This window comes from Muntiacus reevesi, chromosome 4 (genome assembly GCF_963930625.1).
Source record: "Muntiacus reevesi chromosome 4, mMunRee1.1, whole genome shotgun sequence".
NCBI classification, from domain to species: domain Eukaryota; kingdom Metazoa; phylum Chordata; class Mammalia; order Artiodactyla; family Cervidae; genus Muntiacus; species Muntiacus reevesi.
In genome coordinates, this window is record NC_089252.1 from 124,011,419 (window position 1) to 124,034,331 (window position 22,913).

Here is a 22,913-nt window from a genome sequence, read left to right on the forward strand (position 1 = left end):
TTTCCCACGTGAAGGACCGGGTTACCGGCTTGTGGGGCGGCCGAAGCCCCCCGGCAGCCGGTGGCCCACAGCTGCCCGAGGCCAGGGCCCGCCCCCGCGCGGCGGCGCCCACGCCCAGAGCCTCAGGCCGGCGGGCCCAGGCGCAGTGCAGCAGAGCGCGCTCCCGCGCGGGCCGGCCGACACGCGCGCACGCGCGCAGGGACCCGCGGGCTCCGAGGGGGAGGGGGCAGAGGGGGCGGCCCGGGGGGAAGGGGAGGAGGCGGCGGCGACCGCGTCGCCTCCGGCGGGGCTCGCGCTCGCCCTCGCGCTCGCCCTCCGCCTCGCCCGAGCCCCGCGAGGGTGAAACGCCTTCTCCCGGCATGCAGCGGGAGGAGGGATTTAACACCAAGATGGCGGACGGCCCGGATGAGTACGAGAGCGAAGCGGGCTGCGTGCCCCTTCTCCATCCAGAGGTGAGGAACGGCACCGATCACAGTCCTGACCCCCGGTCCCCCCGGCCCTTCGCCCCCGGACGCGCGGCTGGGCGGTGGCCTGCGTGTGTGGGGCAGTGGAGCGTGCCGGAGTTGGGGAGGGCTGGCAGGCAGATCCAGGCCCGAGCGGGCTGTGAGCGGATAACGGGGGAGGAGATAGCGGGGCGGGCCCGGCCGGGGCGGGCTCTGGGACGCCGGCCCTGGCTGTGCCTGGAGGACAGAGGTGGAGGTGTTGACGGGTCTCCTCTGTCGCTGCGCTCCTCGCCGGTCCGGTGGACACGGGGGCCTGGTACTGGTTTGGAACCGCACCTTGAGCTCCTAGTTCTGCTCAAGCCTCCCCGCGGGGGTGGGGGGAGAAGGAAGCGCGTCTGCTTTTGATTTCTTGTTTCCCTTCATCAGAGTGAACGTCGTGTCTGTTCTTCGCGTTTGGCTCTCTGGAGGTGTGTAGGGCACGAAGACAGTTTCTTGGCCAAAGTGATGTCCTTGCTGTTATGCCATGGGCAGCACCTCGGGCACCTTGTGTCGGATGTCCGTATTTTAGCGTTTATCCTTAAGCGATTAAAAAGAGAGGTCGAAACTTTAGAGAATAAACCCACGCTCACAGTAGCTTCTCAGAGTATCTTGTTTTTTCAGGGGGCAGGAGCCAGAAGAGGATAGTGCAACACGTTTTCCCATCACATGAGTGTCTTCCCTGTAAACAGTAAACAGTGCTCCGCTCCAGGATCAGTAGCATTCTGTACGTGTTTACTATTAGTTTATAGCTGAGGTAGTGCTCATTCAGGCCTGGACGCGATTCTTGATGCATTCGGATTTAAATGACCCACAGTGGGATGTGCGGAGGGCAGCAGCAAAGCTTCCTGAAAAACTCCTATAGTTTTTATGAGCTTAAGGGATGAAGACAGTCTCTGTGTTGTAGTAGGATGAACAAACATGGAAGTCTCTAACTGGTTATCATGCGTTAGAATGATTCTGTTTATTTCTGCACTTGAGATTATACCCTGTTTATTGTTTGTTGTTTAGTGGTTAAGTCCGGTACAAACTTTTTTGCAACCCCTTGAACTGTAGACCGCCAGGCTTCTCTGACTGTGGGATTCTCCAGGCAAGAATACTGGAGTGGGTTGCCATTCCCTTCTCCAGGGGATCTTCCCCACCCGGAGATCGGACCCACCTCTCCTGCATTGGCAGGTGGATTCTTTACCACTGAGCCAGGAGGGAAGCCCATAGCATGCTTATATTACTTAGTAAAATATAAATACAAGCACTTACCCATGTTATATACTAATACTCGTTACCTTCTCATTTGTCACTTTGGCTTATCAAAAACAGTGGGACAGTTCCTTAGGTGTATACCTGGGCCACTCTCAGTGAAAAGGCTACTCTGGATTTCTAACAGAGCTGTACAATAAAACTAAACGTTCTTTTTTGACCAAATGGTAAAAAAAAATTCTCAGAATTGGCATTGGAGACATCTCTCTTTTAGTTCAGGCTTCAGGCCCTAAAATTATATCAAGAAATAGACGAGGTTTTCAGAAGATGCACTGAAAATGTTGCTAAGAAATATTTCTAATCACCTATTCCTCTGAAAGTATTTTTGAATACATAAATGTTGATTCTGTGTATTTTAGCATAACTCTTCTCTCAAACTTTGCTTTGTGAAGTAGTTCATTGTTTGGTACTTCAGGAATAATTTCAACAGGCGACAAATCCAGAGATTGCTTGGTGTGATGGAATGGCCTGTAGGCTTGAAATTCAGAGACCAGGCTTCAGGTTGCCATTTAATAGACTCTTAACTAGAAAATCAACTTCCTCATCAGTGAAAGTGAAAGTTGAAATGCAGGATAGCTACCATTCCTTTTTACTTGACAAACATGGGGTTCGCTTAGTTTAGATATTTTGAGTCTTAAGCTCATAACTGTTAATACCAGAGCTATGGTCTTTCTGCATTTTTCCTGTGGTTAGTTTTGCATTCACATCTGGTGTGCGAAGAGCCGACACATTGGTAAAGACCCTGATGCTGGGCAAGATTGAAGGCAAAAGAAGAAGGGGGCGGCAGAGGTGGTTGAATGGCATCACCCACTCAATGGACATGAGTCTGAGCAAACTCTGCGAGATGGTGAAGGACAGGGAAGCTTGGCATGCTGCAGTTCATGGGGTTATAAAGAGTTGGACATGACTTAGGGACTAAACAATAGACCTGGGGTAATTCTGTGTGTGTTCTTGGGCAAGCTACTTCTCTGAGTTTTAGCTTCATGATTTTTAATAATGGGATGAAGTAATAATAAGCTATAATAAGGATTAAGCGAGATAATGTATCCTTTTTTGTTGTTAAAGTAAGCAGTGTCTTCATTCTTCTTTGGAAAGAAAGTGAGCAAACTTTTATTTGCTTCGCTGAGCAGATAAGATAATAGTACCTTTAACTTGGTTAACATAGACTTTTGGCTGGACAAACTTGGGTTCCAATTCTGGATTTGTAGTAATTAGCCAAGTGACCTGAGACAGGTTCTTAACCTCTTAAAACCTCAGTTTGTTCATCAGAAAATGGAAATGCTGCCTAGTTCACTTGGCTTTAAGGGATCAGGTTTTGTTGAGCTTTAAGAACTAGCACATTGTAGGTGCTCAGCTAATGTTTCTCCTTTCACCAACTAGAAGGAGAGTGATGTTATACATTTATTTTGATTTTGATATGGTTTAGAAACTTCTTTGGATTTTAATTTAATGGAACAGGATCTTGCAGGAACAAGTTTATTTTACTTTTTATGTTCAAATTTAGCACTGTGTCACAAAAATTGTTTCTATTTGTTGAATAGATCATTTGTGAGGTAAAGACATTATTCCTTAAATCTGTTAGTATGCAGATGCTCACTGTTAAAACCTTTCTTAAGGGATTATGTAACTAGATGAACAATGAACCCTCCGTTTTGGAAGTATTTGTTGTGAGAGAACCTTACTTTTCAGTTAATTAAATAATCCATTGATTTAGTAAGTTATTTCATTATTTGTTTATCTTGAGACTTCAGGATATTTGTGATAAAGTCAATGTGAAACAGTATAGGATACTGGTTAAGAGCCAAGACTAGTGACAAATGGAAAATCTAGATTCTGCCTCTTACTATCATCATGGTCAAATTACATTTTACGGTTTTGTGAAATTAGGTTAATAGTACCTATCTCTTAGAGTCCTTGTGAGTATTAAGTAGAATAACATTTATAAAGCAGTCATCGAAGATCTAGGCACATAGATTACCAACCAAATCTAAAGGGTGCTGCGCCCTGATGTAAAGTGAGTACTGATGCTGTTGACTTTTGTTTTCTGATGAGATAGACTTTTATTTTAATGGAAAAAATTAGAGGTTATTTGGAAAAAGATAAACTGATTATCAGGGGATTAGGGTGCTAATCCCAGCTCTCCTACTTTAGGCTAGTGGACATTTAAACTATACTTTGTTTCTGTGCTTTTAAAATAAAGAGGCTAGACTAGGTGCTGTCTTCAGATTTCGTCAAACTTTAGTGTTCTGATGTAAGTTGTGATTTTTCAAAGTTGATAGGCTTGATCATCTCTCTGCTAGATGCATAGTGTTTGCTAGGTTTTATGGGTGCAAATGAAATAAATAACTTCGGCTGTCCAGAGGTTAATGACCTAGTTGGGAAGATCGCCGAAACCAACTAAGTGGTGAAAGGAGAAGTGTAGCCAGTTAGTAAGTTTGGATTCCCGTCATCTAGAGCGGAGAGATGGATACCGTATGTTGGTCTCCAGATCCAACTGACTTGCTGTCTGTCACCAGCCGTCCATTTCACTTGCCAATACATCCTCAGTAAGCCATCTCTGCTCTTTCGTATAACGAGGCCATGATATCTCCTTCAGTCAGAGCATTATTATAAGGGCTGTCTGTTACAGCAAGAGCTGACTTAGAGCTTTGAACTGGATTGCCTAGATTACGTAGAACTTTCATCTCTTGATTGCTTCTGTTTCTTCCCCCCTCAATTTCAAACCTTCTATTACTGCCTTTTTTCTAGTGTCTCATTTTTTTTAATGCTAACTTTTTTTGCTTCACATTACACTTGTGTATCTTCATGTCTCATTTTTTCTTTGTTTAGAGTATTAAACTGAAGTACTGAAAATTGCTTTTCTTTTTCTAATAGGTTACTGGCACACTCTTTCCCTTCAAAACAGGTCTTTCTGTCAGTCTTTAGAATCTGATCCCTTTTTTTATTCAGCAAAAATTCAGCTATAGACCATATACTTGTAATTCATATTTTAAAATACTATACCTTAAGCATAGTAACCACTGAGTCAATATATATAAAATGAAAATGCAACTTATTGGTCACCTCATGAACTGTGGCAAAGCCACAATTGAAAATTACTGATTTGTAGAACAAAAAAATCACATTCGATTGTGAGAAGTGCCATTTTACTGTTTTGATCACTGTTTTAATTTAATTTGTGAGACTTATGCCCAAAATTTTTATTAAGAATGGGCTGTTCAGTAGGTAAATATAGGAGTGTGTAGGTTGCAAATGCTTCAGTTGAAATCCTAGTTTTCCACTTACTCCCCATGTGACTCTGGGCAAGCTCCAGAGTACTGTGCTCCAGTTTCCCAGACTAAAATGGGGATGTAATAGCCCCTATGTCATGAAGCTGCTGTGAAGATTAAATGAGAAAATGTATATGAAGTTCTGTGTCTGGCACTTAGTAACACAATGCATGTTAGCTGTTAATGTTGTGATAAGGTAGTAACATCTCAGGCAAGAGTAGTATACATATATTAGATATTCAGACAGCTGACTAAGTAGCTAAGAACGAAAATTGGTTGTCTTGGGTTTGAAGAGCAGATGGGCAGGCAGCTTTTTGTTATAAACTTTTTTTGCAGTATTTAATTTTCTTAAGGGTTTCCCATTCTCTCATAGCTCAGTTGGTTAAAAATCTGCCTGCAGTACAGGGGTCCCGGATTTGATCCCTGGGTTGGGAAGATCCCCTGGAGAAGGAAATGGCAACCCGTTTCAATATTCTTGCCTGGAGAATCCCATGGACAGAGGAGCCTGGTGGGCTACAGTCCATGGGCTCGCAAAGAGTTGGACATAGCAACTAAACCAACACCAAGGGCTTCCCAGGTGGCTCAGTGGTAAAGAATCCGCCTGGCAAGCAGGAGACATGGCCTTCAATCCCTGGATTGGGAAGATCCCCTGTAAAAGGAAATGGCAACCCACTCCAGTATTCTTGCTGGGAAATCCCATGGACAGAGGAGCATGGTGCGCTATAGTCCATGGGGTCACAAAAGAGCTGGACATGACTTAGTGACTAAACAACGACAGTTTTCTTAAAGATGTGTGCTTTGATCTAGGAGTGTTTATTGAAAAGCTCAGTATGGTCTTCATGCTTTGATAGGCCACAGAGTAAGTCATTCTAAAATAACAAAAGATGAATTGGCAGCCTTCAGGTCCCTCTGGATAGATGAAGGTGCACCTGTGTGTGTGTATTTTTTTAAAATTTTTAAATGCATTGTGGACCGCCTTTCCTCTGAAGAGTGTCTTTAAGGGTGTCTGAGGGTTGGTTAGTCATTTACGGTGTCTTGATGTGGTGTGCTTTTAACAGAACTCCCAACAGGCATGTAATCCTAAAAGATGTTATTTCAATATCAAGGTTATGTGAAATGTGCTTTCAAAGCATCATCTATTTCTAATATTATTTTATGATTAGATTCTATTACAGATAGGTAATTTAAGAATAAAATATCAAATAGTTTAAACTGTGAAGTTTAAAAAATTGACTGAAGGCAGTATTGTATTTACAAAATATGCAGGTAAAATTCTCACCCCATGCAATAATTATACATTTGTAGGATGATATCTTCTGTTAAATTCTCCTTAAAATAGAGCTATAGGCAGCTAATTTAAAAGTGGAGTGAAACTTGAACTTTCTGTGAGATATTATGAAAAGCTTAATTTCCTGAATTATAAAGGGTTAACAAAATATTTTTTGTTTTTGCCTCAGTTGTTGAAGATTTGCCAAATGAATTACTTTGACTTTCTAGGGTTAATATATATTAAATATGATAGAATCTTTCTTTGATAAATCAGAATATTATAGTGTCTTAGGCTCATCTTTCTGATTATCGACAGTTATTGTTGAGGAGATGGAAACAGTAGGGCTAAGTATACCTGAAGGGTTTTTTTGTATCTATGTCAGATAACTTATATTTTTTTCTCAGTTGTTTTATACTAGGAACAATCAACTGAAAAATAATAACTGATGGTTGAGAAGTTACTGTACCCTAGTTCAATTTTTTAGAATAACTTTCTAATTATGAATATCTATTAATTTATGAAAGATTTAATGAAGGATGAACAAAATTGGTGATCAGAACTATTCTCATTCTTGTTAAAATAAATGAATGGATGAATGAATGATTGAATGAACAAACCATTCTGTGACTGAAGAAGTTGCTTGTCGTGTTAGTTAGAGTCCTTGAACTGCAAATGTCACCAGCCTTTTTAAAGTCTCCTTGGGCATAAAAGGGAATTTACTTGTTCACATAGCCCACACTTGGGATGCCAGCGGCGCAGCTGGGCTCAAGGATACCTGGAACCTGAGCCGAGAATGTCACCAAGACAGTCTTCTCTCTCGTCTCATCTCTGCCTTTCAGCTTCATTTTCTCCTTATGCAGAGTAGCTTCTGTATTCTCTGCAGTGGGGACATGGATGCCAGCATTATATCTAAAATCTCAGTTATTAGAGAGGGACTGCGTGTCTTTCCTCATGCCACACTGGGAAGTGGAATCAGGTTGTCCTGATTGAGTTTATGTGCCCACTCCTGTGACCATGGGAGAGAGCGTAAACTTGGCCAAGATTTCCTGCTTGGAAGCGGAGGAGGAACAGTTTCCTTAAAGAAGGAATGCACCAGGGAAACTGTTTCTGTGCTCTGTGCTCTTAATGTGAAGAACCGTTTATTTGCTTTGTTCCAGTCTTCTAGTTTTTTACGTACTTTGGGACTCTGTAATTACACTGCACTCATTGTTAACAGTAAATGTTCTAGTTGAGCTACTGAATAGCATTCTGCATGAATAATCCAGACTACGGTTGGGAAGCGTTCTCTGTAAAGGCCAGATAGAAAGCATTTTCAAGTTTGTGGACTGTGTAGTCTCTGGAGCAGTGACTCAGCTCAGTGGTGATTGTATGGAAACAGTTGTAGGCAGTATGGGAATGAATGAGTGTGTTTCAATAAAACTTTATATATAAAATTAAATGCTGGGCCAGATTTGAATTATAAGCTCTATTTGCCAGCCCCAATCTAGATAATGTGTAAGAACTCCAAGAAATTTATGTTAAAATCTTTGATATTTCAGTGCATTAAATTCCATTCACTGCTGGTATGTAATAACTTCATCTCCCATCAGCTTGGGAGATGAGTTGGGTAAAATAAGAATGTGTGTGTCTGTGTGTGTGTATTAGAACCTTATGGAGGACTTTGTTAGAATACACATGCTTCCATAGACACATTTCAAAGTTTCTAATTTAGTATTTGGGTTTGTGGTATGTATGTTTTGAAAAACTTTCAGAGGTGATGCTGTAAACAATCCCATACTTTCTCCTGCCCTCTCTGATACACACTTGATATGTGGGAACATTTTATTTTTTATTTTTTTGCACAAGAAGGAAGAAAGACGCTAATTTGAGATTTAAGGTATAAAGCATTGTATTGTGTGCTTTTCAAGACTGAGATCCTCAGTCTTCTGATAATCACAAATGTAATTGCTAACAGTTATCAAATTATAACTATGAGCTAGCCACTGTCCTAAGCAGTTTTGCATATATGTTCATTCATTTAATTCCCATACCTTTTGAAATACATCTTTTACAAAGGAGAGGATTGAGGCATAGAGAGGGTAACTGGGTGGTTAGTAGCAGAACTGAATTTGAATTCGGGTTCAAGCTGCTTAAATCCAGTTGCCCCTTTAGTATTGTGCAGCAGCGTGGGATAGTGATGATAGAGTTGATTGAATAGCTGGCTGTGACGGTGAATGTCCCTGATAGTATAAGAAATATTTTTAATAGATTAATTTTTAGATAGTTTGAGGTTCGCAGCAACACTGAGCAGAAAGTACAGAGAATTCCCACATGCCAGGTGTCAACAGCGTGCACCAGAGGTGGCATGTTTGTTATAGTCAGTGAACCTGCGCTGACACATTGTTTTCATCTGAAATCTGTACTTCACTTTGGGTTCTCTTCTGGGTTTTGATATGGGTTTTGACAAATGAATAATGACATGTATCTACTATTACAGTATCATAGAGAATAGTTCCATTACCCTAAAAATGCTCTGTGTTCTGACTACTCATCCCTCCCTCTCTGCTAACTCTGGCAACCTCTGATCTTTTGCTGTTTCCATAGTTATCCCTTTATCATAATGTCATGTACAGTTGATCCTTGAACACATGGGCTTGAACTATGTGGATCTACTTACACATGGATTTTTTTTCAGTATTAAATACTACAGTACTATGTGCATCTTGTGTTTGCATCACAAGCTGGAATCAAGATTGCTGGGAGAAATATCAACCTCAGATATGCAGATAATGCTACCCTAATGGCAAAAAAGCAAGGAGGGATTAAAGAACTTCTCGATTAAGGTGAAAGAAGAGAGTGAAAAAGCTGGCTTAAAACTCAGCATTCAGAGACTTAAGATCATGGCATCCCATGCCTTTACTTCATGGCAAATAGATGGGGAAACAATGGAAACAGTGGTAGATATTATTTTCTTGGTCTCCAAAATCACTGCGGATGGTGACCACATCTATGATGTTAAAAGACGCTTGCTCCTTGGAAGAAAAACTATGACAAAACTAGACAGTGTATTAAAAAGCAGAGACATTACTTGGCCGACAAATGTCCGTCTAGTCAAAACTGTGGTTTTTCCAGTAGTCATGTATGGATGTGAGAGTTGGGCCATGAAGAAGGTTGAGCGCTGAAGAACTGATGCTTTCGAACTGTGGTGTTGGAGAAGACTCTTGAGAGTCCCTTGGGCTGCAAGGAGATCAAACCAGTCAGTTCTAAAGGAAATCAACCCTGAGTATTCATTGGAAGGACTGATGCTGAAGCTGAAGCTCCAGTACTTTGGCCCCCTGATCGAATAGCCAACCCATTGGAAAAGACCCTGATGCTAGGAAAGATTGAGGGCAGGAGAAAGGGGTAGCAGAGAATTGAGATGGTTGGATGGCATCATCAACTCAATGGACATGAGTTTGAGCAAAGTCAGGGAGATGGTGAAGCACAGGGCAGCCTGGTATGTTGCAGTCCATTGGGTGGCAGAGTCAGACATGATTTAATGACTGAACAACGAACAACAATGTGCATCTTACAGTCAACAACATCTTTGATTCTGAGGAATCCTACCTCTAAAATTTAGAATAGCAGTTGGCACAGAGTTAGCTGTTACTTATTTTACAGTCTTCCCTTTCTGCTGTTCAAGATTATGAGAGAGAGAGTTGCTCACCGTTGTTGAATTTGTTTCTACCTTGGAGATTTTATCTCCCTTCACTGTAATTATAAATATGCATTAATCTTCATTCATAATTCTTTAATTTTTATAATCATGAATAAAATGTGGACATCATTTTCTGAGAAAGTTTTGCTTTCTGATTTAACACTTGCTATAATACTTGTTTTTTCCTTACTTGTCTCCTTTTTCCTGTGGATAATTGAATGTTGTTGTTTACTTGCTAAGTGGGGTCCAACTCTACAGCCCCATGGACTGTAGCCCACCCGGCACCTTTAACTATAGGATTTCCCAGGCAAGAATACTGAAGTGGGTTGCCATTTCCTCCTCCAGGGGATCTTCCTGACTCTGTACCTGTGACTCTTAACATTTCCTGCATCGGCAGATGGATTCTTCACCACTGTGCTACCTGAGAAACCCTATTGGTATCATACAGTGTTATAAAATTTACACTTTTTCTGAATACACTTTTGCCGCAGTTTCATCTTAGCACATAATGATCTTTCCCATTCTTTATAATATCTAGATCTGCCTTATCCAGTCTGGTAGCCACCAATGGCTTGTGACTATTTAAACTGATTAAAATAAAAATTTGAGCTTTTCAGTTATATTAGTCACATTTCAGTATTTTATTAGCCACGTGTGGCTAGTGACTACTATTACAGATAGCACAGAAATATAGAATATATCAGTAATTGCAGAAAGTTCTATGGGACAACACTGGTCTGTATAGTTTTTGTTTTAATTTTATCTTTTAAAGCTTTTTTTTTTTTTTACCACATAGCTATTTTTATTGAGGCATATTTTATTTATGAATTACACATTTTAAATGTTTAAGTTAATGATTTTCTTTGAATTAAAACATTCTTATATGGACATAATTATAGATTCACATATTGTTGCAAGAAAAAATGCAGAGAGATCCTATGTACCCTTTTATCCAGGTTTTTTAAATGGTAACGCTTTGCAAAATTATAATACCACATCCAAGAGATTGATATTGAATCAGTGAAGTTACAGGATATTTTTATCACCATACTGCCATATCTTTCATATTGCCTTTGTATACCCATACCAATCTATTCTCCCATTTCTATAATTTTGTAATTTTAAGAATGTTTTTTAAATGAAATCATGTGTGTATCCATGTGAGACTGGCTTTTTTCATTTAGCATAACAGTTTGGAGATTCATCCAGGTTTTAGCGTGTATCAGTAGTTCATTCCTTCTTATTACTAAATCCCTGGTGGCTTAGAGGGCAAAGCATCTGCCTGCAACGCAGGAGACCCGGGTTGATCCGAGAAGATCTCCTGGAGAAGGAAATGGCAACCCAGTCCAGTACTCTTGCCCGAAAAATCCTATGGATGGAGGAGCCTGGTAGGCTACAGTCCATAAGGGGTCGGAAAGAGTCAGACACGACTGAGCGACTTCACTTATGTGGATATACATCCGCATTGTTTCCAGTTTGGGGTTATTATAAATAAAGCTGCTTTAAGTATTTGTGTAAAGTTCCTGTGTAAACGTAAGTTTTTCATTTCTCTAGGATAAATACCTAAGAGTACTGTTAATGGGCCATATGATAGTTGTTAAAATTTTTAAGAAACTGTCAGACTGTTTGCTGGAGTGGCTGTACGTTTTACATTCCAACCAACTCAGTGGTGTATGAGTAATCTGATCTCTGCCTCCTTTCCAGCCTTTGGTGTTGTCACTTCTTAATTTTAGCCCATTTTAATAGGTATGTGGTGGTAAGTCTTGATGTCATTAATTTACATTTCCCTCACCGCCGATGATGCTGTTTTCATGTACTTACTTGCCATCTGTACCTTCCTGGGTTAAATGTCTCTTCGTGTCTGTTAGTTTGCTGGAGCCGCCGTGACAAAATATCACATATGAAATGTCTTAAATAATGGAAATTTATTTTCTCATTTATTAGTTCTGGAAGCACGGAGTCCAAGAGCGAGGTCGGCAGGTGTGGTTTCTCCTGAGGTGTCCCTCTGCTTAGCAGATGGCAGCCCTCTTGCTGTGTCCGCAGCGCGTCTGTTTCTCTGTGTATACGCATCGCTGGTGTCGGCATGTCCAGATTTTCTCCCTGGAGCAGGAAATGACAACCCATTCCGGTATCCTCCTTGGAGCATCTCATGGTCAGAGGAGCCTGGCATGTCCATGGGATCATGGACAGAGGAACCTACAGTCCATGGTGTCGCAAAGAGTCGGGTAGACCGAGCGACTAGCGCCAAGGACGCCAGTCACACTGGATTAGGGCCCTCCTTGATGACGTCATTTTAACTTGACCAGTTAGGGCTTCAGCAGATGGATGTGGTGGGGACACAGTTCAGCCCATAACAGTGTCTTTTTCCGGTTTTTAAAGAAGTTGTTTTACTCTTTTGAGTTTTGAGAAGTTTGTTTTCTTTGTTTTTAATTTCCTAGGCAATAGTCTTTTGTTATGGTTTGCAAATATTTTCTCTCAGCCTGTAGCTTGTTTGTGAAAGTTTGATTAAACTTGAAAGTGGAAGTCGCTCAGTCATGTCCAACTCTTTGTGACCCCGTGGACTGTGGCCCACCAGGGATTCTCCAGACAAGAATCCTGGAGTGGGTTGCCAGTCCCTTCTGCAGGAGATCTTCCTGACCTAGGGATTGAACCCGGTTCTCCTGCGTTGCAGGCAAACCCTTTACCATCTGAACCACCAGGGTAGGTTGTCTATTCATTCTCATAACTGGGTCTTTCTCAAAGCATATATATATTTAAATTTTGATTCACTTCGGTTTATAAATTTTTCGTTCTATGGATTGTATTTTTGATGTCAAGTTTGAGATCTCTTTGCCGAGCAATAGATCCAAGAGGTTTTTTTTCTTGTTTAAACAGTTTATGGTTTTACTTGTAACATTTATGTTTAAGTTCAGGATAAATTTTGAGTTTTTTTTTTTGCATGACATGTGAAAATTAGGTTGAACATTCCCCCCACCCGCCATAAATGTCCAGTTGCTCTAGGACCATTTATTGAAAAGTTTATCATCTCTCCATTGAATTGCTTTTATATTATTGTCAGAAATCAGGAGAGCATATTTGTATGTTTTCATTTCTGGGTTCTGGGTTCTATTTCATTGATCTATGTATCTATCTCTCACCCAGTACTACACAGTCTTGATTGTTGGAGCTATGTACTAGGTCTTGAATTGAATAGACTGCTGCTTTGTACAATTTCTTTTTTTATTTTTGAAATTATTTTAGCGGTTTTAGTTGCCTTTCTATATAAATTTTGTGTTTGCGCTCAGTTGTGTCCAACTCACTGCGACCCCATAGACTGTAGCCCACCAGGCTCCTCTGTCCATGGAATTTTCCTGGCAAGAATACTGGAGTGGGTTGCCATTCCTTCCTCCAGGGTATCTTCCTAACTCAGAGACTGAACCTGCATCTCCTGTGTCTCCACTTTACCACTGAACCACCTGGGAAACCCTGCATATAAGTTTTATTAATAGAATAGTGTTATATATACATACAGAACATCTTGCTGGGATTTTGATAGGACTTGCCTTACATCCCGTGTGGGGAAAATTGACATCTTAACCGTTTTTGGTCTTCCAGTCTGTAAATATGGTATGTCTGCCTATTTATTTAGATCTTCTTTGATTTCTTTCATCAGTGTTCTGTGTTTTTAGTTTAGAAGTACTGCATGTGTTTGCTTATGATAATGTCTGTCCTCTCATGCACACTCAAGGCGTCTCTCCAGCAGTTCTCTGTTCATACCTCTGCCTCATCAGTGTTTGACTTGACCAGGTCATTTCTACTAGCAGTCATTTCTCCCATCCTAAAAACTCTGAAAACCCAAACTGTTTTCCTTTGATTCCACTTTTCTGCCTATTGCCCTAGTTCTTTGCTCTTCCTTGTATCAAAACTCAGAAGGTTTGCCTGTACTTGCTGTTCCTCATTTCTCTCCTTCCGTCTCTTCCTTAATCAGTTGTAGTCTGGCGTGTCCCCCCGCCTTGTCAAAGCAACAGCACGTCTGTGTTGCTGCATCCAGTGGCTGACTTGGTGACTTTTCAGCAGGATCCATATTCTAGATAAATCTTTTTCAGTTTGCTTCAGGGAAATGCAGATGAAAACAAGATAACAATTTAGTACCCATCAGATTCCTCCAAAATTAACCTGGTCAGTGTAACTATAGTATGGTCATATGGTAATTCTATTCTTAATTTTTTGAGGAATCTCCATACTATTTTCCATAGTGACTGTTCCAGTTTACAGTCCCACCAACAGTGTACAAGGGTTTCCTTTTTTCATATCCTCTCCAACATTTGTTATATCTTGTCTTTTTAGTGGTAGTCATTCTAAGAGGAAATGACTTGTAAAGGGAAGAGTATAAAATACATGAATACTGTGATTACAGACTACACAAAGATAGATAAATGTCAAGATTATATAGCACTACTGAAGGGAACTTACAAAACTAGGTTACATTAAAAGCTCACACATTTTAAAAACCCATAAAAGTGAAAGAAAGTGAAAGTTGCTCAGTTGTGTCCGACTCTTTGTGACCCCATGGACTCTGCAGTCTATGGAATTCTCCAGGCCAGAACACTGGAGTGGGTAGCCTTTCCTTCTCCAGGAGATCTTCCCAACCCAGGGATCGAACCCAGGTCTCCCGCATTGCAGGTGATTCTTTACCAGCTGAGCCAACAAGGGAAGCCCACGAATACTGTAGTGGGTAGCCTATCCCTTCTCCAGCAGATCTTTCCGACCCAGGAATCGAGCTGGGGTTTCCTGCATTGCAGGCGGATTCTTTACCAGTTGAGCTATGAGGGAAGCCCTAAAACAAAACAAAATAAAACAAAACACATACTTGTCAAGGTCATCAAGAATAAGTAAAGTTTGAGGAATTGTCATACCCACAAACAGCCTAGGGAGCCGTGACAACTTTAATGTGACACCCTAGATGGAATCTTGGAACAGAAAAAGGACATTACCTAAAAATTAATGCAATCTGAATAAAGTATAGACCTCAGTTAATAGTAATGTTGATTGAATTAAAACAATTGTACCATATGGACATGAGTTTGAGTAAACTCCGGGAGTTTGTGATGGACAGGGAGGCCTGGCGTGCTGCGATTCATTGGGGTTGCAGAGTCGGACACCACTGAGCGACTGAACTGAACTGAATGTTAGATGTTAATAATAGTGGAAACTGGGTGTGTGAAATAATTATGGGGACTCTTCATTGGTTTTGTAAATCTTAAACTATCCTAAATAAAAATCCTAAAACTAAAGTTACTTGTTTTTTTTAAGAGAGGGAGAAAAATACACATATAGGCATTTGTTTATCAAATGTCTGTGGAAGGGAAAAAAGTATGCCAGATTTATGTACATTGTTATATACATGTGTATACATATAGATTAATGCTAGAAGGAAATGAAGTGAAAATCAACTTTTAATAGAAGGTGATAAATATTTTCCTAGTGTAAAATTTGTTGGAAGCAAGCAAAGTGAATTTGAGACAGTGGTGGTTCTGCAGCATAAAGAGAACTTATGCCTCAAGTTGATCTGTTTTAAAAGTAAAAGTCATATACTCTTAACCGGGGATCAGGGACCACAGCGGATCACGTACCATGTAAGAGGCCTCTAACTGAAAAATTGATGTGAAATCTTTCCATTGTACTACCAAATCTTTTTTGTCCGATCTTCCCTTAAAGAGGGTGCATCAGATAGATTAGTGGGAAATTCTGTCTTGAGTGTAATGCCATTTGCTGGCATTGTTAATTAGATATATTTAAAAAGAAAGTTATTTTATAATTTTGTGGTGGCTATTACTTTTCTTTATCCTTCATTGTTCACTTGGTTGTGTGTTTTATGCTTGTGAGGGTCGTTTCGTTATTTATTCTTTTTTTTTTTTTAGAGAGTTAAAAGTATTTATTATTTTTTTTAATTAAATTTTTTTTTTTTAGGTGGAGGCTAATTACTTCACAACATTTCAGTGTGTTTTGTCATACATTGACATGAATCAGCCATGGATTTACATGTATTCCCCATCCCGATCCCCCCTCCCACCTCCCTCTCCACCCGATTCCTCTGGGTCTTCCCAGTGCACCAGGCCCGAGCACTTGTCTCATGCATCCCACCTGGGCTGGTGATCTGTTTCATCATAGATAATATACATGCTGTTCTTTCGAAACATCCCACCCTCACCTTCTCCCACAGAGTTCAAAAGTCTGTTCTGTACTTCTGTGTCTCTTTTTCTGTTTTGCATATAGGGTTATCATTACCATCTTTCTAAATTCCATATATATGTATTAGTATGCTGTAATGTTCTTTATCTTTCTGGCTTACTTCACTCTGTATAATGGGCTCCAGTTTCATCCATCTCATTAGAACTGATTCAAATGAATTCTTTTTAATGGCTGAGTAATATTCCATGGTGTATATGTACCACAGCTTCCTTATCCATTCGTCTGCTGATGGGCATCTAGGTTGCTTCCATGTCCTGGCTATTATAAACAGTGCTGCGATGAACACTGGGGTGCACGTGTCTCTTTAAGATCTGGTTTCCTCGGTGTGTATGCCCAGAAGTGGGATTGCTGGGTCATATGGCAGTTCTATTTCCAGTTTTTTAAGAAATCTCCACACTGTTTTCCATAGTGCGTTATTTATTCTCTAAAAAAAAAAATCCCTTATGATATTCCTAGAATTTCGTTCACCACTACCTAGGTTTTAAGAAGGTCTCACATTTGGCTCATCAGTTGTAGTTAAGACTAAAAATAAATCAGTTATGCATAGAGGTGTTCTTTCCTTGCTTCTTGTCAGTCACCCTTTGTTCTATACATTTTATAGAATTAAATTTGAGCAGCTCAAAATTATATACTTAAATACAGTTAGCGTCTTTATTCAGAGTTCACCCTGTTACAGTGACCTGATGGCAGACGTTTGCACAGTGCAGCTCCTCAGCGAACAGGTAAGTCCTGACATAAGCATGCAGTTGAGCCCTGCTGGGTTTCTGGTGCACCCGTGCATATGAGTGAACGCCCCAAAGGCGAACAGGGAACAAGCGTCTTGTAGGTAACATGTATGTGCTCTAGGGTTTCATTGAATTGATTTTGTGCTCCAGTTCTTTCTCTCTTTCTTCCTCTTAGTTTGGAAATAGATTTATATTAATTGAGAATTATGGTGTCTTCTCATACCTATATTTGCCATTGTGTTTTGCCCTCTTTGAATTATCTTTATATTCTTTGCCCATTTTTCAAATGTGTTGTTACTCATGCTTTTCTCAGAGCTTTTTTTTTTTTAACATTAGAATTATTATTACTGATATTCTTATATTTAAGTCTTTAATCTGACTGGAAGTTATCTAATGTAAGGAATGAGATGGGAATCTTAGAGGAAGAGTCCTTAGGCAGACTGAGGCCTGGTCCTGAGACCTGATAGTCACTTATCTAGGAAGCCTGGGAAATTGATCTGCAGCTTACCTGGTCTTGCATTAATCATTCTGGAAAGTCCTAGAGCTCTTTTGAACAAGTTATTGCTTAGACCTGGTCAGCAGCAAACATATGGTCTTGTCTCCAGAATAGGAGCGTCCAGAATGGCACAGAGACCCCCTAAGAACAGGGGGCTGCATGCTTCTCTCGCTCGGAGAGTGGGATAGCTGTCTCCCTGTATGTTCTCATGGAATATGTTGCTGACCTGGGAAGCTTCCACCTGGGAGCTTGCTGCTCTGAATTCTGCTTTGTGTGGTACTGCCTTTTCAGACAAGTTTCAGCAGCATCTGCCATTAAAGAAAATACATCCTTGGCTGTGTTTGCTGGCGCTTTTCTGTCACACACATCACCCTTCTGTGTTGGAGCTTGTTGAATTTCTTTTTTAAAAATCCTAAATGACTGGTTGTCCGATTGTACCATTTACTCAGTCAGCTATTCTAGGGGATCCCAGGTGGCGCAGTAGTAAGGAATCTGCCTGCCGGTGCAGGAGACACAGGAGACATGGGTTCGGGCCCTGGGTTGGGAAGATCCCCTTGAGAAGGAAATAGCAACCCACTCCAGTAATCTTGCCCAGAAAATTCCATGGACAGAGGAGCCTAATGGGATCGCAAAGAGTTGGACATGACTGAGCACGCATGCACAACCATTTACTGAGTAACATGCCTTTCCCTCTCGATCCCAGTTCTCATTCTTCAGGCTTTATCCTCTGCCCTATTACTGCAGCACTCCTAGTTTTTCATTAGCTTGCTTTCTAATATATTGTAATTAATGCTAGGACAAGACCCTGCCCTTACTGTTCTTTCTGAGCATTCCTGAACTTACTCTTTGTGTGTTTGTTCTTTCAGATATACTCTACCATAGAACCAATTCTTGGAGCACCTTTTCTTATAGAGCACTTATAAAAACATCTGTATTTGGTGGGTGATAAAGTACTGTGCCATAGAGGATTCTTTGGTCAGTGCTGCCTCCCTCTTTGTTTTAAATGAATTTAATAGGTCTAGCATTTTTTAAAAGTTAACTAGATTGCACACAGATACTTGGTAACTAGTTTGTTAGCTATCCACCCAGGCATGTGAATAAACACATATTATGGAGTCTGTTGTACATCACAAACCTCCATCCATAGTTCTTCAGGCACTCTGTCTATCAGATCTGATCCCTTGACTCTGTTTGTCACTTCCATTGTATGATCGTTAAGGGATTTGATTTAGGTCATACCTGAATGGTCTGGTGGTTTTCCCCACTTTCTTTAATTTAAGTCTGAATTTGGCAATAAGGAGTTCATGATCTGAGCCACAGCAGCTCCCGTTCTTGTTTTTGCTACTGAATAGAGCTTCTCCATCTTTGGCTGCAAAGAATATAATCAATCTGATTTCGGTGTTGACCATCTGGTGATGTCCTTGTGTAGTCTTTTGTTTGTCCATGTGTTGTTGGAAGAGGGTTGTTTGCTATGATGAGTCGGTTCTCTTGGCACAACTCTGTTAGCCTTTGACCTGCTTTGTTTTGTACTCCAAGGCCAAATTTGCTGGTTACTCCAGGTATCTCTTTATTTCCTACTTTTGCATTCCAGTCCCCTATAATGAAAAGGACATCATTTTGGGGTGTTACTTCTAGAAGAACTTGTAGATCTTCATAGAACTGTTCAGTTTCAGCTTCTTCAGCATTACTGGCTGGGGCATAGACTTGGGTTGCTGTGATATTGAATGGTTTGCCTTGGAAACGAACAGAGATCATTCTGTCGTTTTTGAGATTGCGTCCAAGTTCTGCATTTTGGACTCTTGTTGACTATGAAGAACTGGACATGGAACAGTAGACTGGTTCCAGATTGGGAAAGGAGTATGTCAAGGCTGTATATTGTCACCATGCTTATTTAACTTACATGCAGAGTACATCATGAGAAACACTGGGCTGGATGAAGCACAAGCTGGAATCAAGATTGGCGGGAGAAATATCAATAACCTCAGATATGCAGATGATACCACCCTTATGGCAGAAAGTGAAGAAGAACTAAAGAGCCTCTTGAAGAAAGTGATAGAGGAGAGTGAAAAAGTTGGCTTAAATCTCAACATTCAGAAAACTAAGATCATGGCATCTGGTCCCATCACTTCATGGCAGATAGATGGGGATTAGGGAAACAATGGAAACAGTGACAGATGTTATTTTTGGGGGCTCCAAAATCACTGCAGATGGTGACTGTACCCATGAAATTAAAAGGTGCTCCTTGGGAGAAAAGCTATGACCAACCCAGACAGCATATTAAAAAGCAGAGACATTACTTTGCCAACAAAGGTCCGTCTAATCAAAGCTATGGTTTTTCCAGTAGTCATGTATGAATGTGAGAGTTGGACCGTAAAGAAAGCTGAGTGCCGAAGAACTGATGCTTTTGAACTGTGGTGTTGGAGAAGACTCTTGAGAGTCCGTTGGACAGCAAGGAGATCAAACCAGTCAATCCTAAAGGAAATCAGTCCTGAATATTCATTGGAAGGACTGATGCTGAAGCTGAAACCCCAATATTTTGGCCACCTGATGCGTAGAATTGACTCTTTGGAAAAGACCCTGATGGTGGGAAACATAGAAGGCAGGAGGAGAAGGGGATGACAGAGGATGAGATGGTTGGATGGCATCCCTGACTCAATGGATATGAGTTTGAGTAAGCTCCAGGAGTTGGTGATGGACAGGGAAGCCTGGTGTGCTGCAGTCCATGGGGTTGCAAAGAGCTGAACATGACTGAGTAACTGAACTGAACTGAACAGATGGAGCCTATTGGAGCTTCCCAGGTGGCTCAGTGGTAAAGAATTCATCTGCCACTGCAGGGGACTCCCATTCGATCCCGGGGTTGGGAAGATCCCTTGGAGGAGGAAATGGCAACCCATTCCAGTATTCTTGCCTGGATAATCCCGTGGACAGAGGAGCCTGGTGGATTATAATCCATGGGGTTGCAAAGAGTCAGACACAACTGAGCATGCACACATGGAGTCTTATCTTCTTGATGTGCAAGCCACTGTTTGCCTGTACCTGCATACAAGTTTGAGTTTTATCTTATTGATTTCTCTTAGCAGCAGTGTATGACAGCTGAGCTTGTCACAGTTCTCATTCCTGTCAGCTGTTTCAGCTGCAAGTTTTGGAGATGCTTTCTCTCCTGCCAGTTCTGTTCAGCAATCCTAGGGCTATAAAAACCTTTTCTGTCAATTTAGGAACCTTTAAGACTCTTTTTGGTGTCTGTAATTGTGTTGTTCCAGTATATAAAATAATTTCATAGTGTGTTTGCCTTAGAAAGGATCTTGGAGGACTTCTGATCTAGTAGTTTTTCAAGTTTTTTAAAAAGCAGCTGAATCTTTTTTTTAAATTAAAGATATACTATGTAAATTCCCATATGTCTAAAAAGAGGTTAAATAATAAAGTGCTTTGTTTAAAAAGGGAATGAGTTGAGTGGAGTTGAAACCATCATGCTCTTTGGTGCCCTGGTGTGGTCCTTGAGGCACCTCAGTGAAACTCTCAGCTCATCTTATTCATCTTCCTTTTTCTGCAAATAAGGGACCTGAATCTTGCTGTAGTTAATTGCCTTGCTGGGTTGTAGCCTAGATAAGAGAGTGGCAGACTTTCAATTCAATAGTCTCCCAGTCAAGGACTTTTTCTTTTATATTATGCTGCTTTTAACGGAATAACTGTATTTTTAAAAGTTGCAATGACCTACATATGTATTTTGAAATCAGTATTACTTTCCTTGGCAGAGAAACCAATTAAATTGCTTCTTGGTTTTCATTCAAATCAAGGAAAAATTATAAGATTTTAAAGTGTTATGATTCATGTTAATGTATGGCAAAAACCACTACAATATTGTAAATTAGCCTCCAACTAATAAAAATAAATGGACAAAAAAATTAAAGTGTTATTAAATATTTGTATGTTGAAAATTTATCTGATGTATAGTAGCAAATTTGTAATTTAAAATTAATATTATCTGTACATTTATAGGTGATATTTATTTACATTAGCACATTATTTTTTATTTTATATTTTTAAAGTTTAAAAATCACAGCTGTTGCTCCTAGACCTAGTGATAGTGGTGTTTATCTTGATAATGTTGTCATGTCAGATTGGCAGGGTACTAGTTCCAGAGATTAGTCAGTTTCCAGTGTGATTTAAAATGAGAAAAATAATTTGAATTCTATATTATTACTTTTTCTTTTTTTAAGTAAAACAGGTTGGAGAGTTGCTTAAACACCATTTCTTCTACCTTTTTAGTGGGAATAACTCTACCTCTTAAGAATTACTCTAGGGATATATGTAAAACCATCTTTCAAAAATCTTATTTCCCTTACTAAAAAGTAGGAAATTTTTAAAAAATCAGATAATTATGATAAAACAAATACTGGTTATAGGTTTAACTTTTAAATGTTACTGGAAAAAAGTCTGATTTCTAGTATATTGGAATATCACATCTGGCACTGTCAGTGGGATAAAGTGGATAGAAGATAAACTGAGAATACGGTTTAATCATATATAATAACAGGTCTCTGGGGTTTTTATAAAAATGAAATTAAAATCACATGAAAGTATTATAGTAGTAAGCCTTAAAAAGATGTTTATTTTATTTAATGAATATTTGTTATTTGCCTGTAAAAGAACATGTTTGTCCTTAGGAAGAAAAAGAACAGCAGTTTGCCCTAGCAGATTTTCATGTTGACATAGGTTTTGAAGTTAAGTTTTACTTGTTGGTCCTTACGTTGCCATCATTTAGGTTTTAGCTTAGCTCTGAGCTTCTAATCTTTGCCCTTGCTTCTTATCTACTTTGTCCTTCCACTCTGGTTTGTAGCCTTGGGAGCAAGAGCCCATACTGGGTGTTTGCATCTTGGTTTACAGTTGATCCGAGCACAGTGGTTTGTTGCCCAGTCGCTAAGTGGTGTCCCGCTCTTGGTGACCTTAAGTGACCGTAAGCGACACAGCCTAGTGACTGAGCGATGAACTGCATGGCGCCGGGCTCCTCTGTCCTCCACTGTCTCCTGGAGTTCGCTCAGATTCACGTCCTTTCAGTTGCTGATGCTATCTAACCCATCCTACCCACTGCCACCCCCTTTTCCTTTTGCCTTCATTCTTTCCCAGCTTCAGGAGCTTTTCCAGTGAGTCGGCTCTTCATATCAAGTGGCCAAAGTACTGGAGTTTCAGCTTCAGCAACAGTCCTTCCAATGAATATTCAGGGTTGATTTCCTTTAGGGTGGACTGGTTCTGTCTCCTTGCAGTCCAAGGGACTCTCAAGAGTCTTTTCCAGCACCACAGTTTGAAAGCATCAGTTCGGCACTCGGCCTTCTTAATGGTCCAAGTCTCATATGCCTACGTGATTGCTGGAAAAACCATAGCTTTGACTATACCAACCTCTGTTGGCAAAGTGATATCTCTGCTTTTTAATATGCTGTCTAGGTTTGTCATGGCTTTCCTTTCAGGCAGCAAGCGTCTTTTAATTTCATGGCTACAGTCACCGTGTGCAGTGA

The 22,913-nt window shown here is 40.4% G+C and overlaps 1 protein-coding gene across 1 annotated transcript in view; it reads left to right on the forward strand.

Annotated features, from left to right (window-relative positions):
- The first annotated feature begins 272 nt into the window (after positions 1–272).
- ZDHHC17 (zinc finger DHHC-type palmitoyltransferase 17) overlaps positions 273–22,913 on the forward strand; it is a 98,116-nt gene continuing 75,475 nt past the window's right edge. Inside the window, exon 1 of the mRNA XM_065934125.1 lies at positions 273–452. Within this exon, the coding sequence (XP_065790197.1) occupies positions 360–452 (93 nt within the window). The 5' untranslated portion in view covers positions 273–359. The remainder of the gene's footprint in view (positions 453–22,913) is intronic.